The 20,229-nt window shown below is 33.2% G+C and overlaps 4 protein-coding genes across 5 annotated transcripts; 1 reads left to right on the forward strand and 3 right to left on the reverse strand.

Annotated features, from left to right (window-relative positions):
* Positions 1-644: 644 nt before the first annotated feature.
* Positions 645-2,706, reverse strand: LOC107936507 (probable inactive patatin-like protein 9). Its single transcript, XM_016869248.2, has 2 exons — positions 1,148-2,706; positions 645-1,012 (listed from the first exon to the last, which is right to left on the reverse strand). Exons 1-2 carry the CDS (start codon positions 2,078-2,080, stop codon positions 788-790), a joined length of 1,158 nt encoding a protein of 385 aa, XP_016724737.2. The 5' UTR covers positions 2,081-2,706; the 3' UTR covers positions 645-787.
* A 3,468-nt stretch (positions 2,707-6,174) lies between these two features.
* LOC121219914 (fatty-acid-binding protein 1) lies at positions 6,175-8,902 on the reverse strand. Its single transcript, XM_041098670.1, has 4 exons — positions 8,468-8,902; positions 7,739-7,988; positions 7,197-7,288; positions 6,175-6,609 (listed from the first exon to the last, which is right to left on the reverse strand). The coding sequence occupies exons 1-4, from the start codon at positions 8,874-8,876 to the stop codon at positions 6,467-6,469; spliced, it is 894 nt and encodes a 297-aa protein (XP_040954604.1). The 5' UTR covers positions 8,877-8,902; the 3' UTR covers positions 6,175-6,466.
* Positions 8,903-11,885: 2,983 nt separating this feature from the next.
* On the reverse strand, positions 11,886-15,392 carry LOC107936482 (N-terminal acetyltransferase B complex catalytic subunit NAA20). Of its 2 annotated transcripts, XM_041098672.1 has the most exons (7): positions 15,256-15,392; positions 14,457-14,633; positions 14,252-14,342; positions 13,547-13,679; positions 12,532-12,601; positions 12,341-12,401; positions 11,886-12,260 (listed from the first exon to the last, which is right to left on the reverse strand). In XM_041098672.1, exons 2-7 carry the CDS (start codon positions 14,532-14,534, stop codon positions 12,163-12,165), a joined length of 531 nt encoding a protein of 176 aa, XP_040954606.1. In that variant the 5' UTR covers positions 14,535-14,633; positions 15,256-15,392; the 3' UTR covers positions 11,886-12,162. The 2 variants fall into 2 exon arrangements, with proteins under 2 accessions (XP_040954606.1, XP_016724702.2); XM_016869213.2 differs by lacking the exon at positions 15,256-15,392 and having other exon boundaries at positions 14,457-14,677.
* On the forward strand, positions 15,372-18,059 carry LOC121219915 (pre-mRNA-splicing factor 18). Its single transcript, XM_041098671.1, has 2 exons — positions 15,372-16,208; positions 17,543-18,059. The coding sequence occupies exons 1-2, from the start codon at positions 15,372-15,374 to the stop codon at positions 17,951-17,953; spliced, it is 1,248 nt and encodes a 415-aa protein (XP_040954605.1). The 3' UTR covers positions 17,954-18,059.
* The last annotated feature ends 2,170 nt before the right edge of the window (positions 18,060-20,229 follow it).

The following is a 20,229-nucleotide window of genomic DNA, read 5'->3' on the forward strand; positions in this document are numbered from 1 at the left end:
TTTTCAAAATAGTAATTACTAATATAAAAGGATTCTTATTCAGGTTACACTTAAATTACAATAGAAGTCTTTGGATTAAGAGTTAGATTACATTATATTCTATTTGCTCAAAACATAAATAAATTAGTCTATACATATATATTAGATTAAAGAGTATGTTGGGTTCTTTTGATACAAATTCCATTCATTTTTATTATTAGAAAGCACCTAACACATCATGGGTAAATTTTCTGGTTATTTCATTAGCTACGCTAGTTTTTTATGATAGAAATAGATAAAATTTTTAATAGAAAAAACTAGTTTATGAATTAATAGTTTATTTTTTAAGTAAAGAGAATAAAATACAATTTGATTTTTAGTACAAATATCTTATTTTTTAAAAAGATAAATTATTAATTTAATGTTTAGAATAAATTAAAAAGCTTTTTAAAAATTTAAAACAACATTTTTCACTTAATTTGACTTAAAAGCATAATAATACTTAGAAGTGATGATAACAAAATTATTGATTGATAATGGCATTTTTGTTGATCTATCGGACAAAAGTTAAAAATAATGACGTGTCATTTAATTTATCATTAACGTGACGATGTTAATTAATTGATTCTCCAGCAACGGAGACATTGATTTGACTAAATTACTAATTAATTCGAAGCTTTTTTTATTTTTTTTACTTTAAAGTAGGGAACAGTTAAAGAGTAAAAAAAAAAAAGGTTGAGGAGGTTGATTACAAGCGGTTAAAAGAGTGAAATAAAGGACAAAAAAGTAATTTTGAAGAAAAGAGTAACTAACGGCCGTTGGCAAGTGGGCTAACGGCTGATTCCTTGCAAGGACTTGGAGGAAGGCTGGATTTGCCGGTAGCAACAAGGCGTTGCACAAAGCACTCGATTCTCTCTCCGTTAGTCTCCGTTAGTAACCGTTTCCCGCCAAACGGTAACGATTCAACCCCTCTTTCCTTCAGTATCGCCTCCGTTTTCGGCCCCACCGTATTTTCAGTCTCCACTCCGTTTGCCTGTGGAAGTTACATTCACGATTAAGAATCTGTTTGGCTATCGCGAAAGTCGAGGAAAATTATAATTTTCTAAGGAACCAAACAGAGCATCGATAGGAGTGAAAAGGGAAAATATGTAATGTATATGCAGCATACCTGAATTCTAACGTAGTCTGTACGGTTCCAACAGAAAGAGTTCGCCAACATCTGGTCCACCGTCTCCGAGACACTGTCAAGCGCAATGTCGACGACGGAAGAAGTTGAACATTCACCGTTGTTATGGACCTTTGACCTTCCGCACGACGGACCGTTGCCTATAGACAAAACCAGCAGATCCTCCACGCCGTTAACCGACGGGAAATCTCTCTTGTTATGGAGAACATGCGTGACCGCCGCGGCGGTAGGGTTGTTCATGACCAAACCACCGTCAACGGTGGAGCATGAGGTCTTGCCATCTATAGATGTCAACGGGAAAGGTTTGAAGAGGCTAGGAGTGGCTGACGTGGCGCGGCACACTTTCCAAAGCTCGAAGTTGAAGCTCGGTGATTCAGAAGCGTCGGCGCGTGAGAAAACGAAAGGAGCAGAACTCTTGAGGTCAAAACAAGGAACAAGTAGAGGCTTACACGTGTCCTTGAGTGTCAAAACCGTTCCGTCTTCTCTCTTAAACATTTCCTTCAGTGCCTTATCCATGCTCTTACCACTGAACTTTTCCCGACGACGAAGAACTCCGGCGAGCTTATTAACTTTGAAAAGCTCGGAGTTATTTTGAGTAATAAACTCAACAGCTTCCCTAGCACTGAAAAGAGGATGACCGGTTCCATCGTCGGCAGAGATCATGGCAGCAAGAACAGCACCGACGCCAGTGCCAGCGATCAAATCGAAGAAATCAGCAATATGAGCATGTGCGTCACTGGTTTTGAGACGGATCTGGTCTTCTAAGTGGATAAGAGCAGCACCAGCTACAATGCCGGTGGTTCCACCACCGTCAATGCTCAAGATTCGAACCTTCTTACCACTTTTCTCACAGTGCGATAGCCATTTCTGCTCCAGTTTCGTGAAGATCTCCAAAGTCACCTTACTCAGCTCCATTTTCAGGCACTTCCTCTCCGCGCGAAAACAACAGAGGGAAAAAAACTTTAGAAAGCGACAACGAGAAAGCTTGATTTTCTGTTCACGCTTTGCTGCCGGAAAGCATTACCGGCAGTGATAAGGAAAACTATAAACCTTTTTGCGATTTGCTACAATTGGACTCTCTGAGTCGAGAGTGAGTTAAAAATCGGTAGTGAGTGAGCAGAGCGAGTTGGGTCTTTCGAGGAAGCTTTTATATATACACGCAGAGTGTTGTTTCGGTTGTTCTTTGTGTGTGAATTTCATTTTTAAAATTTTTAAAAAATAAAAACGTTTTTTTACTGAGAATTTATTTATTTTTCTGTTTGGCAGTGAGATTCTTACGTGTATAGGGCTGTCCTTGCACGTGTTCTTCTCGGTTTACGGGAAGTGTCAACCTCGGCTTCCACTTCGGCTTGGCTTGGCTTCGGCTTTCTTTTTCTTTAATGCCCTTTTTGAGGGAAAATTTGCATCCTAGTCCTCCTCACCTTTATAAATGTTAGATGTGGCCAACATAGCAGACAAGTCCCTGTAGATTCACAGGGTATCCAAAGAAATTTTTTAATGGCTCATTGTAAATCTTAGCGTCATTCTCACAAATTCAATAAATAAATAAAAATTTCAAATTTACTCATCCTATCTATTGATACAAAGGTCGAAAAGAAAAAGATTACAATTCACATAATAGTTTCGAGAGTCGTTATCAATGGTTTCAAATTTTAAAAAAAAGTTGGAAGTTTCTATAAAAATTATAGGTTCAGAACGCGGGAGACACCGGAGAGCAAAAGCCCCAAAAGAAATTTTTTAAGCAACGGAATTATGTTATAAATTTTAATAAAAGCTAAAACCAATGAAAATGAAGTTAAAATGTAATTTTATATATTTTAAAAATAAAAAATATAATTCTCGAGGTGCAGAGCCCCTATCCCCCCTCTCCCATTGCCCTTGACTTCAATGACATCTAAAAGAGAACAATACATTTACATAAATAGATATCATAGTTTTTGCATAGATTGGTTGAATTAGTTAACTATTTATTAATATTTTGACAAAGAACCAATGTTCGAGTCTCACCACCAATTTTTTTAGTAATTAATCCATAAGTAGTACTTTCAATTTTCTATGAAATCAGTCACATACCCTAGACGAAGATATCCTCCTCTTACTTAATTTTTTAAAAAATAATATGATACTATTTAGTATGTATGGGACATGATCTTTCACCTGCCATGATTTGCAGGGCAATAAATGTGAAAACCATACTTGACAAGATGTATCTTGCATTACATGATGAATGCTCAATGAATATCATTCTCTGCAAAGTTTTAAAATATATGCATCAAAATGGGGCCATATCGGCCATTGTCCAATTTTCTTCGTACGGAAGGCCAAAATACTATGATTTTGTTGCCCTCTTATATATATTCTAAACCCTAAATATGAAAATAAATAAAATTAAAGGTGAATTTAGATTGACGATTGAGTATAGTGTAATATATTTAATTTATTTTTTACTTTACGTTATAGTATCGTTATAGTATTTAATTTCATCGTCACCGTTATTTTTAAACTAACCGCAAGTAAACGTACTACTCATCTAAACCCACCCTAAAAGAAATATCTGTATAAGTTTATATGACTATATATGCCTTTTCTTTGCATGGTACAATTTTAATGGCATGGGTTAATTCTTAAGTGGAAACAAGGTGAAATAGGTGGGTCAGTGACACTGCCATGGGTTGAATCCGAGGAGGACTAGTCGAAGCAGCAAACGAAATAAGGTAGGTGTGAGTAAAAATTGGTTTGAATCGACTTAATTAATATCAATAAGTGTTAAATGTAGTAGTAAGGTACATTGTATTATTAAGGAAAGAACATAAATTTGAACAATAAAAACTATATCGTTAAGAATAATCATGAATTTCGAACATAGATTATAAAATATATATGGAAGATATAAAAAGAATTGACTTAATCAATAGTTTTTAGTCAAATAAATTCGGTTGAGTCGGTTATGATAATTAATTTTTATAATTGATCAGGCTCGCTTAATTGACTTTTAATATATAATACTTTTTTTATTTTTAAAATATATTTATAATATAAGCATATGTAATATATAGTTTTTTTTAACCAAAAGCCAACCAAATAAGAGGCAAAGAAAAGGTAAGCAACGGCTTTGATCCCTAAAATTAGAAAATTCTACTTTAAATCCTCAAAATATATAAAACTATAAGTTAATACAAGATAAAATTATAGTTTGGCTCTCTAAAAATGATAATGTTTTGATTTAATCTTTCTGAAATCTATAAAGATAAAAACCAATACAGTGGTGAAATTGCATTTTGCTCTTATATAAATATATAATTTAATCTCAACCCCTAAAAAAATTTCTAGTTTCGTTCGTACAATCAAATTCGATGTAATCGACTTGATTAATCAAACCAACCTATGTTAAATTGGTTCAATTAGATTAATTAATATATAAGTTGATTGGTTATTAACCGAACCGACTACTCCCCCTTATCCCATTTGTTTCAAAAGTGACTATTGCCCAAAACCAGGTTATCTCGCCGGTCGCAATGACTAATTCCTTTATCGTGGGAGCTCTTCAAAGAGGTGAACGGCTAGCCACGAAACGTATTTCATTCTTATGAGCAAAAATTGAATCCCTAACCACATAATTGCGAGACGATGTGAGCTGCCTCTACACCACATCTTAAGATTAAAGCCACTTTTGCCTTAGTTGCATACGTGGTTATTTTTGTTTCTTTTCACCTTGTGGGAAGATTTAGCATCATATTCAAAACCTGCAAAGTTAATTAGTTAATGCCTTTATTAAAGGCTGTATTTTTCTTTTTCTTGGAGACCTAAAGAATGCAATGTTGTGGGGTTGAATGATAATCTTCAATTCATCAAAAGAGTAGATTGACATATATGTGAATAAAAGTTGGAGGATTTGTTTTTGCAAACAACATCATTCATTTGCACAACTGTGCATTTTGGTCTATTAGGGTGAGGATATTCACATATTGGTAATTTGGGCTAATGGATTCAATCACTATATCAAAGAAAGGAGGGGGCCTAAAAGAGTTAAAAAGAGGTTGGGGGTTTTAGCCCAAATTGGGAAATTTACACCAAGTGTCTTTATTCGTTTAACAATTTGAATCTAGTCCCATTCGAGTCGAGAGTGATATTCAAGGGTAAAGTCTTTCCAACAACGTAGACTCCAAAATTCGAACTTGGTCTAAATATATATAATTAATTTTCATTTTTAAAAAAAGAAAAATATATATTGTCAAATTTAGCCTCAATTTTTACAATTTTTTTTTTGTTAATTTATCATTTAATTTTTTAGTTAAATTTAACTCTCAACTTTTTAAAAAGATTCAATTTTGATCATCTAACCTTTCAAAAAAAGTCAAACTTATTTTTTTAACAGAAAACTAACATAAAAGTTAAATATTAAAACATTTCAACCCGCATATCAATTCATATGTACTATGCACTAATTTTTATAAATTTTTATAACTTTTAGACTACCATGCTAATTTTCATGCTTAAATTCTTAAAAGATAAATGTTTTAGTCAGCATTCCCATTAAAAATAATAATTTGACTCTTTTTTGAAAGATTAATAATTAAATTTAACTAAAATAAATATATCAAAGTCAAATTAAAAAAAATGTAAATGATTAGGGCTATGCAAAAAAGAGAGGAACTTTTTATGTTTGACAATGTAACGATATAATCAAGTTAAAGCCTTGAAAACTTTGAATTCTCATATTTGAATTGTTGTAATATATATGGTGGAGGTATATAGAATACTATTATTAGCTCACATTGTATCCCATAAAAGCTCTTTTGTTTCAAAAGAAACAAGAATAAAAACAAAAGCAATACTTAACTAATCATGTTATGTCTTGTTATGTCTACATTGATAACTCAACTAGCATGAATATTGTTGCCAATCCAGCAGGACGTGGATTCAAGTGCGCTGAAACACACTATACTCCTGTTTATGGGCTAAGGAGAGACGATAGGTAATTCTAAACTTTGAGTCAAAAAGAGCATATATGATAAAAATCTATAATAAAATTGTTCAAAAGAAAATCATGTTATGTCTATACTGTTTTGGGAGTGAGGGATATAAATAACACTACCAAATGTTTCAAATCTCTCAAGAGTAACATTTAACATGGAGCAATCTTCTTCATGAATGAAAGAAGTCTTAAATAATCAACCCCCCTCCCCCCCCCCCCTCCCCAAAGGTGGATAAAACATAAGAACCAACAAAAGGGTGAAAGGAGGAGGATTTTAGTTTTTTTTTTTTTTTTATGAACCCTCCATCATCAATGTCATAATGTATCTACTTTTGTTGTAACAAAGAAGCAACATTCAGATCAACATCATCCTTGGCTCGTCTATCAAATGGATCTTCACCAATGTACAAATCCAATATTGATCTACATAGGAGTTTGCTCTCTATACTTCCTATTTCTTTTCCATCAACTACACCATTTTCAAAATGAAAAAAAAAAAATAGGGGTATAATAATATAATGTAAAACAAATTATCGAGTCAAGCAAAACACAGTAGTTTCTAATCATGCTGTGAATGTTCGAGTGTTATATGCAAGTATGAGTTCAAACAAGGGTATGTTTAATTTTTTTCAAATTCGTTCACATTTAGAGTCATAAACCCATAAATGCATCGGACACCGGTACTTTAAGAAAAATGAGAAATCGAAGATTGATAACAGTTGTGTAAAAGAAAACGGAGGAAATGGGTTAAAAAGGTCCGGGTGTGAGTGTTGAATACAAGTAAAGGTCTGACATAAGCATGCTAAATTTTTTCCCCAAGTACTTTCGTGGGCTATATCCCCACTTCCACACCATAAATGTGTGAGGCGCAGTATTTCAACAAAAATGAAGAAATGGAGATTCATAGGCATTGAGTAAGGAAAAACAGAGGGAATAATGTACACTTGATGCAAATACCAGAGGAATTGATCTCCACTGAATCAGAATGCAGGAAAATTGGAAAAGGATAGCTTCTTATGTCTAATTTAAAGATAAAATATGCAACGAACAACTTACTTATTGTCTTAAGTACATAGCCTGGCTCCTTTGAGAGCTCTACCAAAGATCCTCTTGGTAGTTTATATTCATCTTTGAATTGAGAAGTGAACCTGCAATCGAACCATACAAGACATTGAACTAACATTATTGAAACAGAAACTAGGACAAGGAACAAGATTCGAAACAGATGGAAAACAAAAATTTTGAAGAAATGAGATGTTGTTAGTGCAATGCTGTGGTGTTCAACTTCAGAAATTTAACAAAGCTGTTAATTTAACATATGAATTTCAGGTTATGAACCAAAACCGAAATGTCCCAATCACTAGGTAGATGTTGATAGTTGAATTTTCCCCTTCTTTGTGTAAATCAAAGATATCTCAAGCCACATTAGACTCCAAACTAATCTCTTTCAAGTTAGAAGTGAATAAGGTAAAGCCCTCTCAACCAACAAGTGCACTTCTCGAGGTTTGAACTTATTTTCTTACACCTATGGAATGGCGGTGAGGTGGCTACCACCTCTACCAATTGGTAAAATGTTGATAGTTAAAAGCATAGTTTACCTTTGAAGTAGTTCTTTATTATCTGATCCACTAAACTTTTGGAGTCTGCTTCCGACTGTTTCTTCGTAAGCGCTTCGTATGGATTTGATACTCAATTTGCTGTAGACGATTTGAAGTCTAACAGTCATGGATATATCAGCTTCCATAAGATCATTATTAAAATCTTTACTGTTTTTAAGTTCAAAAGTAGATAAATTCCCATATTTCTCACTCAAAAACTTCTTTACATCATCCCCATTAGCATAAACACCTGCAAAAGAACACCAAATTACCCACATATAGAAACTGCATTTTCCACCCTTAAAAAGCGTTTTGCTTTGGTAGCTCAATCTATATTCTACATTTAGTTTTTTTTTCGTATAATACCCTCTACCCGTATTGAATTCCGATAAAATCCAAAGTAGAGCCAGACCAGACCTCTAAAACGGGAGACAAAGCTCTCCTAGAACTGTTTTCTCCGTGCACAAGACTTGGACCCGAAGCATTCAAGCCATACCCAGATTGAATTTGTAGCTCATCATTCAATTACCAAAAAATAATACCATTAAATTCTATAAATTATTGCGTGCAAGCTTGGGATAATCCTTGCATGTTACCCATTATTCCAGGATAATCCTAAACTAAAGTGTCCAAGTGGATCCAAATATGCATTACCAGAAACGAAGAATCAAATAAAGAAAAAAAAAACAGATACTTTCAAAGAAGGTGAAAGAGAAATTTATATGTTACCGAATGCATAGACATCGATGTTCTTCAATCCCAGGATGCTTTTTTTCCTCAACCCAACACCAAGGAGTGTAAGGGAACTTCCCAGAACCGCCGGGAAAGAAACCCCACTCTTCGGTTCAACGACGGGAGCCGATCCATCGGCGAGAGAGACCGAGGCCCAAAGGAGAGAAGAACTATTCGGCAAGAGCAGATTCGCTGCGTGTTGGAAGAACGGGTGGTTCGGGTTCTGCGAGACGACAGACACGCCGGCGGCAGCTGCAGCTCCTATCGATGCGGCGGTGGCGGCAGCAAATGTGGCAGAGAACCGTGAGCGAGGGGTGGTCCGGTGATTGTTCTGAGAGGAACTGCCACTGCCAGGCAGGTTAGTAGGCTGAGAAAACAAGAAAGGAAACCTCAGTGACATCATCATATCAAATTTAAGCACTTTTTTTTCATTTATTTTTTAATAAATGACTATTTGTAGGATAGAAGGTATCACGTGATGTGCACGTGGACCTGGTATTTAGACTATAGGCTTTTGGACCGTTCAGTTTGATCCAACGGTCTCAGTGAAACTTGCATTTTCAATTTTTATATTACCATTTAAAAAATTAAAATATTTTATTTTATTTTTTTTATATTTTACTTTCAGTTATAGAAAAAATAACTATTTATTATTTAATTATTTTTGGCTCAACATTACATGAATTGAAGATGAATATTTAATATATTTTATAATATATTTTAACAAATTTCTCTTAAAATCATAATTATATTTAAATATTTTTAAATAAAAATATTCAAATCTAAAAATTATTTTTCGTTGTTGGCTATAATAATAATAATAATAATAATAATAATTTCGATTGTGTAAAAATCCATTGTCAGAATTTGGACCACTACAACCATTCCTTTGGATAAATATAGGACATCTATTTTTCTTTAGTGTTATCCCTAAGGATAACATTATATAAAAAACCCATAATTTTTTATGTATTAAAAGAAAATTGATTATCAAGAGTTCGATTTATTTAAATGCACTGAAGTATATTATATTCTTATTTAAAGATTGAGAATGAATTATGCGTAGTTCTAGATACGATATAAAAAAGAACAGATATAATAATAACATATAATAAAATTAATATTTAAAAAAATGGTTACAATGCCTATGATCATAGATTAGAACAATAGAATTGACTATTTATATTATAAGGTAAAAAAATATAGTATGCTTATCATGTATAGAGATGGCAATGGAGTAAGGCGGTGTGAATATTACTAAAGTAATTGGCACGTTTTGCTTCGCCATCCACCCTGCTCAACTATGGTTATTTAATCTTCAAAACTATTATCACTTTTATGGATATTGGATGCATCCATCTTCACCTCACATTGCTCTGTTTCAATTTAATTTTTTTCTACTCATCTCTAATATTTTCAATCTTTATAAATTCAAATAAATATTTAATATAATTCTTCAAAAAATATTTAAATTATTACATTTTTACCTTTTTAATAGTTTATATATACAAAAATAAAATGATAATCTTATATAGTGAAGCGGGTTGAGATGGAGCAAATAATTATCGTAGACATTCGATACCCACCATTCAAAAGAGAAAATCCACCCCATCTCCCATCTACTTTTCAAACAAAAAAAATTGTTCTACTCAGAACAAATTGATTCAAAATCCCTGAGGCGGTTCGAGCTTAACCATTTCTAATCATGAAAGAAGGCCTTAGGAAACTAGACTTTCCTTCAATATATAGTTTATAGATTAAAAATAATCCAGGGTAAACTGTAGACGTGTGCCCTTTTTTTTAGATAAAGCAATTAAATTTAAAATTTTGTTCATCTTGATCCCCACATTAGCCCTAAAACTTAACAAAATTTTCTATTTAGCCCTCAAACTTGAATTCCATTAAAGTGTGATTACATGAAGCACTATGATTGTACCAAATCATCACTTGAAAATTTTATAAATAAATTAAGGTAGTGTTTGAAAAGCAACTTAGTAATTAGATTTGAGTGTAATGGTACGTTTTGGTAACTCCGAATTAGGTGTAATTGGAGCACCTCAATTACACTTTCCAATTCTTAAGGGAGGGTGAGAATTGAAGTAATTACGCAGATAATTATATCCAAATTCAATTTTAAAAAATATTTTTATATATGTTATAAAAATTATACTATAAGCAAGAACACTCATGAGTGTTTGAGATGATTATAACCAAAAAATTATTATATTATAAATCCTAAAAGCTTAAATTTTAAAAATATTTTTTTGCATTTTATAAAGTTATAATAAAAAATTATTTAAAAATTTAAAAATTTCTAAAATTGTGATAAAAATATTTATTATAATATATTTAATTATAAAAAGTTAAAAGCGAATATAGCGTCCATGTTATAAGAATAATATACTTATTCATATAAGAATTATAGTTTTTTCCTATAACTTATTTATATAAAAAAATGTATTATTTATAAGAAGTGTTATGAAATTTTTAGACAATTTACAAAACCTTTTTTTATAAAAGTTATATATTATAAATTTTATATGAATTTTGACTTTTAAATATTAGGAAAAAAAATATAACCTAGTATAAATATTTCTCTAAAATAAGTTTATATAAGTTTTTATAATTAAAGTTACAAATTATTTAGATTGTGAGCTCAAATATTAGAACATCGATGTTAATTATGCAAATAGAAATATTTTCTTCCAGCATATCGTGGGGTATGATACCATTTAAAAGAATGGTGACAAACACAAGAACAATAGACAGCTCATGAACTTTTTAATTTGAGACATTCAAGACTTCAAAACGTAGTTGAAAAAACATTTGTTTAAAAAAATATATTTACCATATTAACATCACCTTAATATAGCATATAAAAAATGTTAGATCATACTAGCATGTTGCATATTTCATAACTTCAATCATAAGTAAAATTAAGATGATCCATACTTCGTAGAGTACATGGAAGAAAGAAATATTGATAATATTATTCAAATTCAAATGAAGAACTCGATTAAGGGCCAATAAATGATGATAATGAACATATGCTAAATATTGAAGAGGGGATAACCCAACAAATAAACACTAGAACAATTAAATAAAATTGCATATAATGTTTATTTTTCTTGCCATTTTTATTACTAATCGTGATATCAACTATTTTTTTAGACTAACATAATAAATATGATAATTTGATTTTAATTTTACTACTTGCTGAGAAATTATTTTTATCATACTAATAAAATTTTAAAATAATTATTCTAAAATATATATAAATTATTTAACCATATAATTACAATTTATACCATCAAATGTGAGGAATTATAATATAATTACACTCTGTTAGCCAAACACGTCTGGGAATCCAAGCAGACCCTAAATAAAGTTATAAAAGTTATAAAAAAATTTCAAATGATAATGTAGTGCAATCTCACAATACCGCACTATTATACTTTAATGGAATTTAAGTTTTCAGATCAAATTGAGAAAAACTACCACGTTACCAATCTTTACTCTTCTTCTTTTTTTTTCTAATATATCATGACAAGAAAGATGCATGCTTTTAATAGTTACAAATAATACAAGGTAAAATGACAGATAATGCTATCTACCACATATAGAAACAACCCACTTACTTTTCCCTTCCAAGATAAAAACATGAACATAGTAAACAGTTAGAGAAAGTGGATCTAAATCGAATCATACTCCAATTCATCAGGTCTAATCGGCCGTTTTAGGGGAATCATTGATTTCTTTTCGACATCTCTCGATAATGCTTTCCTCATATCTTGAAAAAAAAAACACAAAATCGAATAAGACACAGTATGTGTGTGGGGACGAGAAAGGATAATGCAACATTCCACTTACCTAACCCATCTTCCTCTCCGGAATAATAACGTAGTACCCTTCTGTATATTACGTATCCGAGCTGTAAAAAAGGAAATACGAAACATGCAGAATTACATTTTACAAGGGAAAGCTGTGTTTTGAGAACAGAAGAAAAAGAATCCGGATAACTGCGAAGGGAAAGCAAGAAGGGTGTAATGTGACACTATTACCTTTTCATACATCTTTATAGCTGGTGTATTAGAAGCCCTCACAAAAAGATCCACAAAATATGCCTTGTCACTGCCAAAGAGACTTCTTTATTGATGACTGAAGACAGAACAAGAGTAAAGACACCAGGAGACGTTTTTACTTGGAACGCAACTTAAATATGATGATTGATGCTTTGGTTCCATTAGAGGTAAAAGATTATTCAATTTAAAAAGCACTAGAATGTACTAATCAATGTCACAATGTCATCAAAACCGAATGAAAAGAAAATAGGTAAAAATACCATAAAGGCCCTTGTACTGGGTGTCAATTTGAATTTTGCCCTCTCTACTAAAAAAATGGGCAAATTAGTCCCTACACATTAGATCAAAGAGTAAACTAATCCTTTCTATTAAAAATTGGCATGGTTGACAGTATAACCAAAAATGACACATAGCATGTCACGTGTACCTCGTGCTGACGTACAGGGACCAATTTTTAACAATAAAAATGGATAAAATTTTAACAGAAAGGCCAATTTACTCTTTGACCAAACGAATAAGGACTAATTTGCCCATGTTTTAGTAGAGGGGCAAAATGTAATCCAGCTCCTAGTACAAGGGCCTCTATAGTACTTTTACCAAAGAAAGTACTTATCAAGAGAAAATTATCAAGCATCACTTAATCGAAGTCAGCTCAACGCTAGAAATGCATGGCGTGAAAATACTTTGCTCTAATAAACCCAAAATATACATGAAATACATGTTAGTTTCAAAGGAAGATTTTCTAGTTCTACACAAAAGTACCAAATGAAGCTTATGATTATGCTTGTGTCAGTACTTGCTCTTCACAATTTCAACAAAAAACTTAAAGCTTGTTTGGAAAGTTGTATTATTTTCATCAAAGACAACGAGCAAAGCATGGTGCAAACTTATATCTAAAATGCTATCAGAAAACATAAAACTTTGGTGATTTCAAATCTTGTAATGCCCTCTAAATTCATGATAAAGCAAAGAATAAATTGCACACCAATCTTACATCTTATCACTGATTTCTTCAAGAAAGTTCATCAGTTTCTTAGCAAGCTGCTGCCTGCGATATTCGGGTGCAATGGTGACTGCTGTTACGTGACCGTGCCAAGACTCACCTTGCCCCTCAACTTTTCCCATAACTGCAACAATTTCAAAGGTACTAAATTTAGATACAGTACCAAAACAGCATAGCTAATAAGAAGCATATCCCACTTCAAATTTAAATCTTCAACATGGCAAACTTCTAAAAATCTGTAATGAACATGATAATTAGAAACCGGTTATGAGAGTTCTAGTTTCAGATTAACAATCTAATTCGAAAAAAGATAGGTAAAAATATACTTTTAAGTCCATGTACTCTTTGTAAATTTAGAATTTAGACCCTCTACAAATTTCAAAATTCTAAGTCCGATTATCAACTTCGTTAAAATCCTTTTGTTAAATTCGCTAGTGTGATCATTTTGAAATAAAAAATATTCATTTGGTAGCCATCCAACAAAAATAACTGATATTATAACGAACATCAATTTCACAGAAGAATTGTAACCGTGTTTACAATACTTGCAGTTTTAAATTAAAACAAAAAAAAAACTAAATTCCTTGAAATTGAAATAAAAGTATGAGGATTAAATTGCAAATGTAGGAAGAGTAAAGGGAATTAGAGCATATTTTAACCAAAAAGATAAAGGAAAGAGGTGGACGGAGAGCTTACTGTAACCCATCACTCGATTGCCAGGGCCCTCAGCTACTTGAAAATAATCGGGCCATCGAGCTAAATACGTCATGTAGAATGACATATTAAACTACAATAATCAAGCAATTACCATTACTAGAAACAAATTCAAAAACTCGTCCCAGCATTTGCTTTTGAGATTCATAAAATTAAAAAGAAAAAAAAAAGAGTTTCAAGAGCTTACGGTTTCGGTTAAATGGTCGAGATTGACGGAAGCAAAACAGAGAAGGTCGTTGCAGCAAAACCGGCGTATCGTCGTCATCTCTCTGTCACGGATCGCCGGTCAGAAAATTGAAGCTTAATGAAACGCAGGGCTGCCGGAGTGGTGGTGCAAAATTGAATCCTTGAAATCTCTATTACACTGCAAAGTCAAGAAGGTTTTTTGGATCTAATCACGGGCCTTAGTGGACTAGATTGGGACATTTAGGCCCATGATATTTGGTTTAGAGTTGAAAAATCCAAATTATTTGACAATTGGAGCCTAGTCGGGTCCGGTTTTAATATGGTCAAATTCTTATTTTAGAATTTGATATTTTATCCTTGTACTTTAAAATCACATAATTTGATCCTCCTAATTTTATAAAATATGGTTAATTATTCTGATTAAATTGTTAATACAAAATTATTTTAGAATATTTCACTTACATATAAATATTTTATTAGAATCCATAAATTTGCTTAAATTCCAAAATAATTTGTTATTCATAAATTATTCAAGAATTACTATCTAAATTTGAATCAAAATTAAATACTATTATCAAAAAATATCTATAATCAGGATTATAAGCATTCTGTAACTAGTGAATTTTAATATCTTAATTCGAATATGCATATGCTATTTGAATAAGCAATAAATATTCGGATAATGGATATCTAGAATATCTATATGCATCCACTCCGAATCCATAATGGATTGTAATTTGATTAAAATGTGGACTAATTTCTAAACTCTAATATAATAGAGACCAAAACTAGAATTTGACCTTTAACTATTCACCGGGTGGTCAACAATCGAAAGATAGCGGTCGCCCGTCGTGTTCTTTGTATTTGACGAAACTCAAAATCAAGCTTCGGCGATAACCGTAACTTAAAACCCTAAATGGATCTTCTCAAAGAAGAGCTTCTCAAGAAGCGGCAAAGCTTAGCTCAGGAAACCGGCGGCAGGCGCGTATTTAAACGCTCCGAGATTGAGCAGAAGCAAATCCAGAAGCTTCGCGAGCAAGAAAAACGCGAACTCGAAGCTAAATCTCGCCGTCAATCGAACGCCTCTTCCTCCGCTGCGAACGACGCTTCCGCTAAATCCAATCCTTCCGCTTCCAGTACTGTCTCCGCGACCGCGACTTCCGCCGCCGGTTCTTCCAAATCCCTCACCGATGAACGAAATATCGATGACCTCGACCTTCCGAAGCAAGAAGTCATTCGCCGACTTCGGTTCCTCAAACAGCCTGTCACTCTTTTTGGGGAAGACGATGCGGCTCGTCTCGACAGGTTGAAGTACGTCTTAAAAGCTGGACTTTTCGAAGTCGATAGCGATATGACCGAGGGTCAAACTAATGATTTCTTGAGAGACATAGCGGAGTTGCGGAAGCGGCAGAAGACGGGGATCGTGAGCGAGAGGAAGAGGAAGGATAGGGAGGAAGGTGGTGGAGGAGAGGACGGGGATGGAGGCGGCGGAGAAGAAGAGCTGAGTGGTGATGGTGGATCAAGCGGAGTCGATATGGACAAGGACTTGAAAAGAATGAAGGCGAATTTCGATGAGTTGTGTGGTGAAGATAAGATTCTGGTGTTTTTCAAGAGGTTGTTGAATGAGTGGAATCAAGAGCTGGATGAGATGGGCGAGGCTGAGAAAAGGACGGCGAAAGGCAAGTCCATGGTCGCCACGTTTAAGCAGTGCGCTCGTTATTTGAATCCCTTGTTCAAGTTTTGTAGGAAGAAGGTAAAGGCCATTTTATGCTGTGACTTGAATGATTACATTGTTTTCAATTCTGATCTTTCGTTTTTAGTAATAGGGTTTCTAACTAAAAGATCTAAGCTTTTACTTGAAATGAAAATGGAATCAATGAGAATTAGACTAATTATTGCATCAAGATTAGAGGTTCATGGCTTGATCTGGGGCTGCTCTTTCCTTATATTCATTGTATTTTGTATCTTCTAGTTGGTATTCTTGTTTGTTGTGATCAAAGTGGTAAAGGGTTATTGAATTCATCATCGTTTTGTCCTTTAAGATCATCAAAGTATTTCATTGATATACATTTTCAGTTCAAGTTTCCCTGCTTGCATTCCTTAACACTAGTCACCCTATCCATTATTTCGAGATTTATGCCTTTTCAACATTCAACATAGCCGCTAGGGGTAGGTACTTGGAAGAAAAAAAATATGAAAAATGGAATCTGGCAACACCAAATCATGTTGATAATCTGCGATGTGTGTGTGTGTGTGTTTTTTTTTTGTTTTCTGAATATAGGTCAAGGCTCTACTTATGAGAGTTATGAACCTGTTTAACAATAGACGATTTCGGATAAGTAATAATGAAGAATTGTTCACGGGATCTTTGTTAAATAGAAGTCAAGTGTAAACTTGTTTAACTCAAATAGGAGCTTCATCTTCTATCAAGGTTTTCTATTTCATATATAACAGCCGCATCTTTTTATTTCTGACTGGCTGCTTTCTAGTTTTGATTTAAAGCCAAAGCACGCTCGGTAGCTTTTGTCTTGATAGGTTGCTCTGCAGTGACTAAGCAAACTTGCATCTTCTCTTCAATAATCGAAGCTCTGTTTAAATACTGCCTCAGTATGATGCCACGAGTTTGTCTCTGATGCTGTGCTAGATGTTATGAAGTTACTCTAAATCCCCGATTTCTTGTTTGAAGTCGTTTTACTCGAAACCATTAGAGTTCCTTGTGGTTTAATGCTTTGTTAATGGTCGGGAAGTTTACTTATTTCATCACCCTTAGATAATTTTACTTACAACAGTTCACAATAGTAAAAACGGGAGACTCGTTTTCCATGTCTTCTCCACTCTAGGCATGAAAACTAGGGAAGATGCACCTTAGTTAACTTGGTAACCGATATGGTGATCTGCTATTCCTGTATTTTTAGTTGACAACCTTTAAATGGCCTTTAACTCGGGACAAAGTGAGACATCGAAGCATATCTGTGGGTATCCTCTCTTTGTGTGTGTGCCTATGTTTAAATTCATTTGTTTAAGGCTTCACTTGAAAAACTTTGCATTTATGAAACTAAGTATTTGCCTGTTATGTTCTAATTACAGGTTCTTCCCGATGATATCCGTCAAGCATTATTGGTGGTGGTTGAGTGTTGCATGAAGCGGGACTACCTAGCCGCAATGGACCAGTACATTAAATTGGCTATCGGTAATGCACCCTGGCCAATTGGTGTCACTATGGTTGGTATCCACGAACGTTCAGCTCGTGAGAAGATCTACACCAACAGTGTTGCACACATAATGAATGACGAGACAACTCGGAAATACTTGCAATCAATCAAAAGATTGATGACCTTTTGTCAACGCCGTTACCCTACACTCCCATCTAAAGCAGTCGAGTTCAACAGCTTGGCCAACGGTAGTGACTTACAGTCACTGCTCGCAGAAGAGAAGTTTTCTGGGGGTAATTCTTCAGAGGAAAGGCATAGGTTAATGCCTGCTCCAAAGGAAAACTAGTTATCAATTTACATAATGTTTGATGTTATATGTAACATTATATTATATACTCCAATGTTTTAACTGACATTGATATGAACTTAAATTCCATATTGTTGCGTTCTCATGTCTTGACCAAAACAAATCTGCTGCTTCATAAGTTTCGCTTATCTCTGTTGTTTGAAACTCCGCTAGAACTTGTTGGGTTAGGAACTTTTTGGATATTGGTTCGAAGAAAAGCATTAGATTGATTAATTTAAAAATCGGTATGGATCAAAAAATGTTGAATTGAATTTTAATATTTTTATGAATTTTTAATGTTTTATTTAATCAAACTAAATGAATCAGTAATCGATTCAAATAAAAATATATTAAGTTTTTTAACACAATTTTTTTGTTCATTCCCAACTAAAAATTTATTGATTGTATCCTGGCCTTAAGTAAAATGACTAGTATGTAAAAAATGGGCAAATTACCAAAAAAAACTCTTTTTTTTTCAAAATTTATCGAAATGGGCCCTTTATGTAATTATTTACTGGAATGGTATGTTTTCCGCGAAATCGCGTCCACGTCAGCGCGATGTCAGGGTACGCGCCAGGAAATCGCGTCCACGTAAGCACGATTTGCTGACGTGGTATGAACAGTTTATGTTTTTTAACTTGGAAAACTTTGAAAGGCTATAACTTTTCGCTCAGTTGTCCGATTGAGACGAATTTTTTTTTTGATTTCGAATAACTTTTCAAGATCTACGCGCTGACAAACTGCCAAAGGCGGTTTTCCGCAGTTTTCGTCAAAAAATATCCTTTTTTGCCCCTAAATTTTGATTTTTTCGGTTTAAAATTAAATTTTGAAACATTCAAATTATTATTTTCCTTATTTATTTGAAGTAAACACCGGATTTTTTTTACAGAATTGTTGTATTATTTTTTTTGATTTGACACGAGTATGGAATAGGTCCGATAAATCGTTAGAACGTAAGTAATATAATTAAGATAATAACAGTATTTTTATAATATGTCAATTAATTTGTTTAGCTTAGTTGATTAAGATGTTTGCTCTTGTTAATTGATTCAAAAAAAATTGATTGACATATTGTATTTTTTTGAACCAAGATTTTAAGGGAAAAGAGCAAGCATCTTAACCAACTAAGCTAAACAAATTAATTGACATATTATAAAAATAATGTTATTATCTTAATTATATTACTTACGTTCTAACGATTTATCGGACCTATTCCATACACGTGTCAAATCAAAAAATAATACAACAATTCTGTAAAAAAAAATCCGGTGTTTACTTCAAATAAATAAGGAAAATAATTATTTGAATGTTTCAAAATTCAATTTTAAACCGAAAAAAATCGAAATTTAGGAGCAAAAATGGATCTTTTTCGACGAAAATTGCGGAAAACCACCTTCGGCAGTTTGTCAGCACATAGATCTCGAAAATTTATTCGAAATCAAAAAAAAATTCGTCTCAATCGGACAACCAAGCGAAAAGTTATGGCCTTACAAAGTTTTCCAAGCTAAAAAACATAAACTGTTCATGCCACGTCAGCAAATCGCGTCCTAGGGGGGGCGATTTGTGTCCACGTCAGCAAATCGCGCTTACGTGGACGCGATTTCCTGGCGCGTACCCTGACATCGCGCTGACGTGGACGCGATTTCGCGGAAAACGGACCATTCCGGTAAATAATTACATAAAGAGCCCATTTCGGTAAATTTTGAAAAAAAATGGCTTTTTTGATAATTTACCCGTAAAAATTAATTAATAATAATAATATCTATGAATGATGTGGCAACGAATTGAAATAAAATTATATAAAATTAGAAAGGAATAATTAAAGAAGTCACCAATAAATCAAAATATCTGAATTTAAAAAAAATAAATAAATACAATCAAAGTGACCCGTGACTGATGCAAACAGCCACTCTTCTGTTCTGTATTATATATATATGTTGATATATACAAGATGGGTTTTTTACCTAAATATTATAAAAAAAATAAAAATTTACCAAAATATTACAATTTTTTTTTATTTACCAAAATATTACAACTTTTTTTTATTTATCAAAATATTTAAACTTTTTTTATTTATCAAAATATATTAAAAAAAACCAAAAAAAAAACAAAACCTGCAAAAAAAAAATCTGAGAATGTACTGGTCACCCCAATGGTATTGGCGGCACCAAAGGTGCCAAAACATTGGCGGCACCAATGGTGCCAATACCATTGGCGGCACCAATTGTGCCAATACCATTGGCGGCACCACTGGTATTATTTATACCACCTCTACC

This window comes from Gossypium hirsutum, chromosome D08, assembly GCF_007990345.1.
Source record: "Gossypium hirsutum isolate 1008001.06 chromosome D08, Gossypium_hirsutum_v2.1, whole genome shotgun sequence".
Taxonomy (NCBI): Eukaryota; Viridiplantae; Streptophyta; class Magnoliopsida; order Malvales; family Malvaceae; genus Gossypium; species Gossypium hirsutum.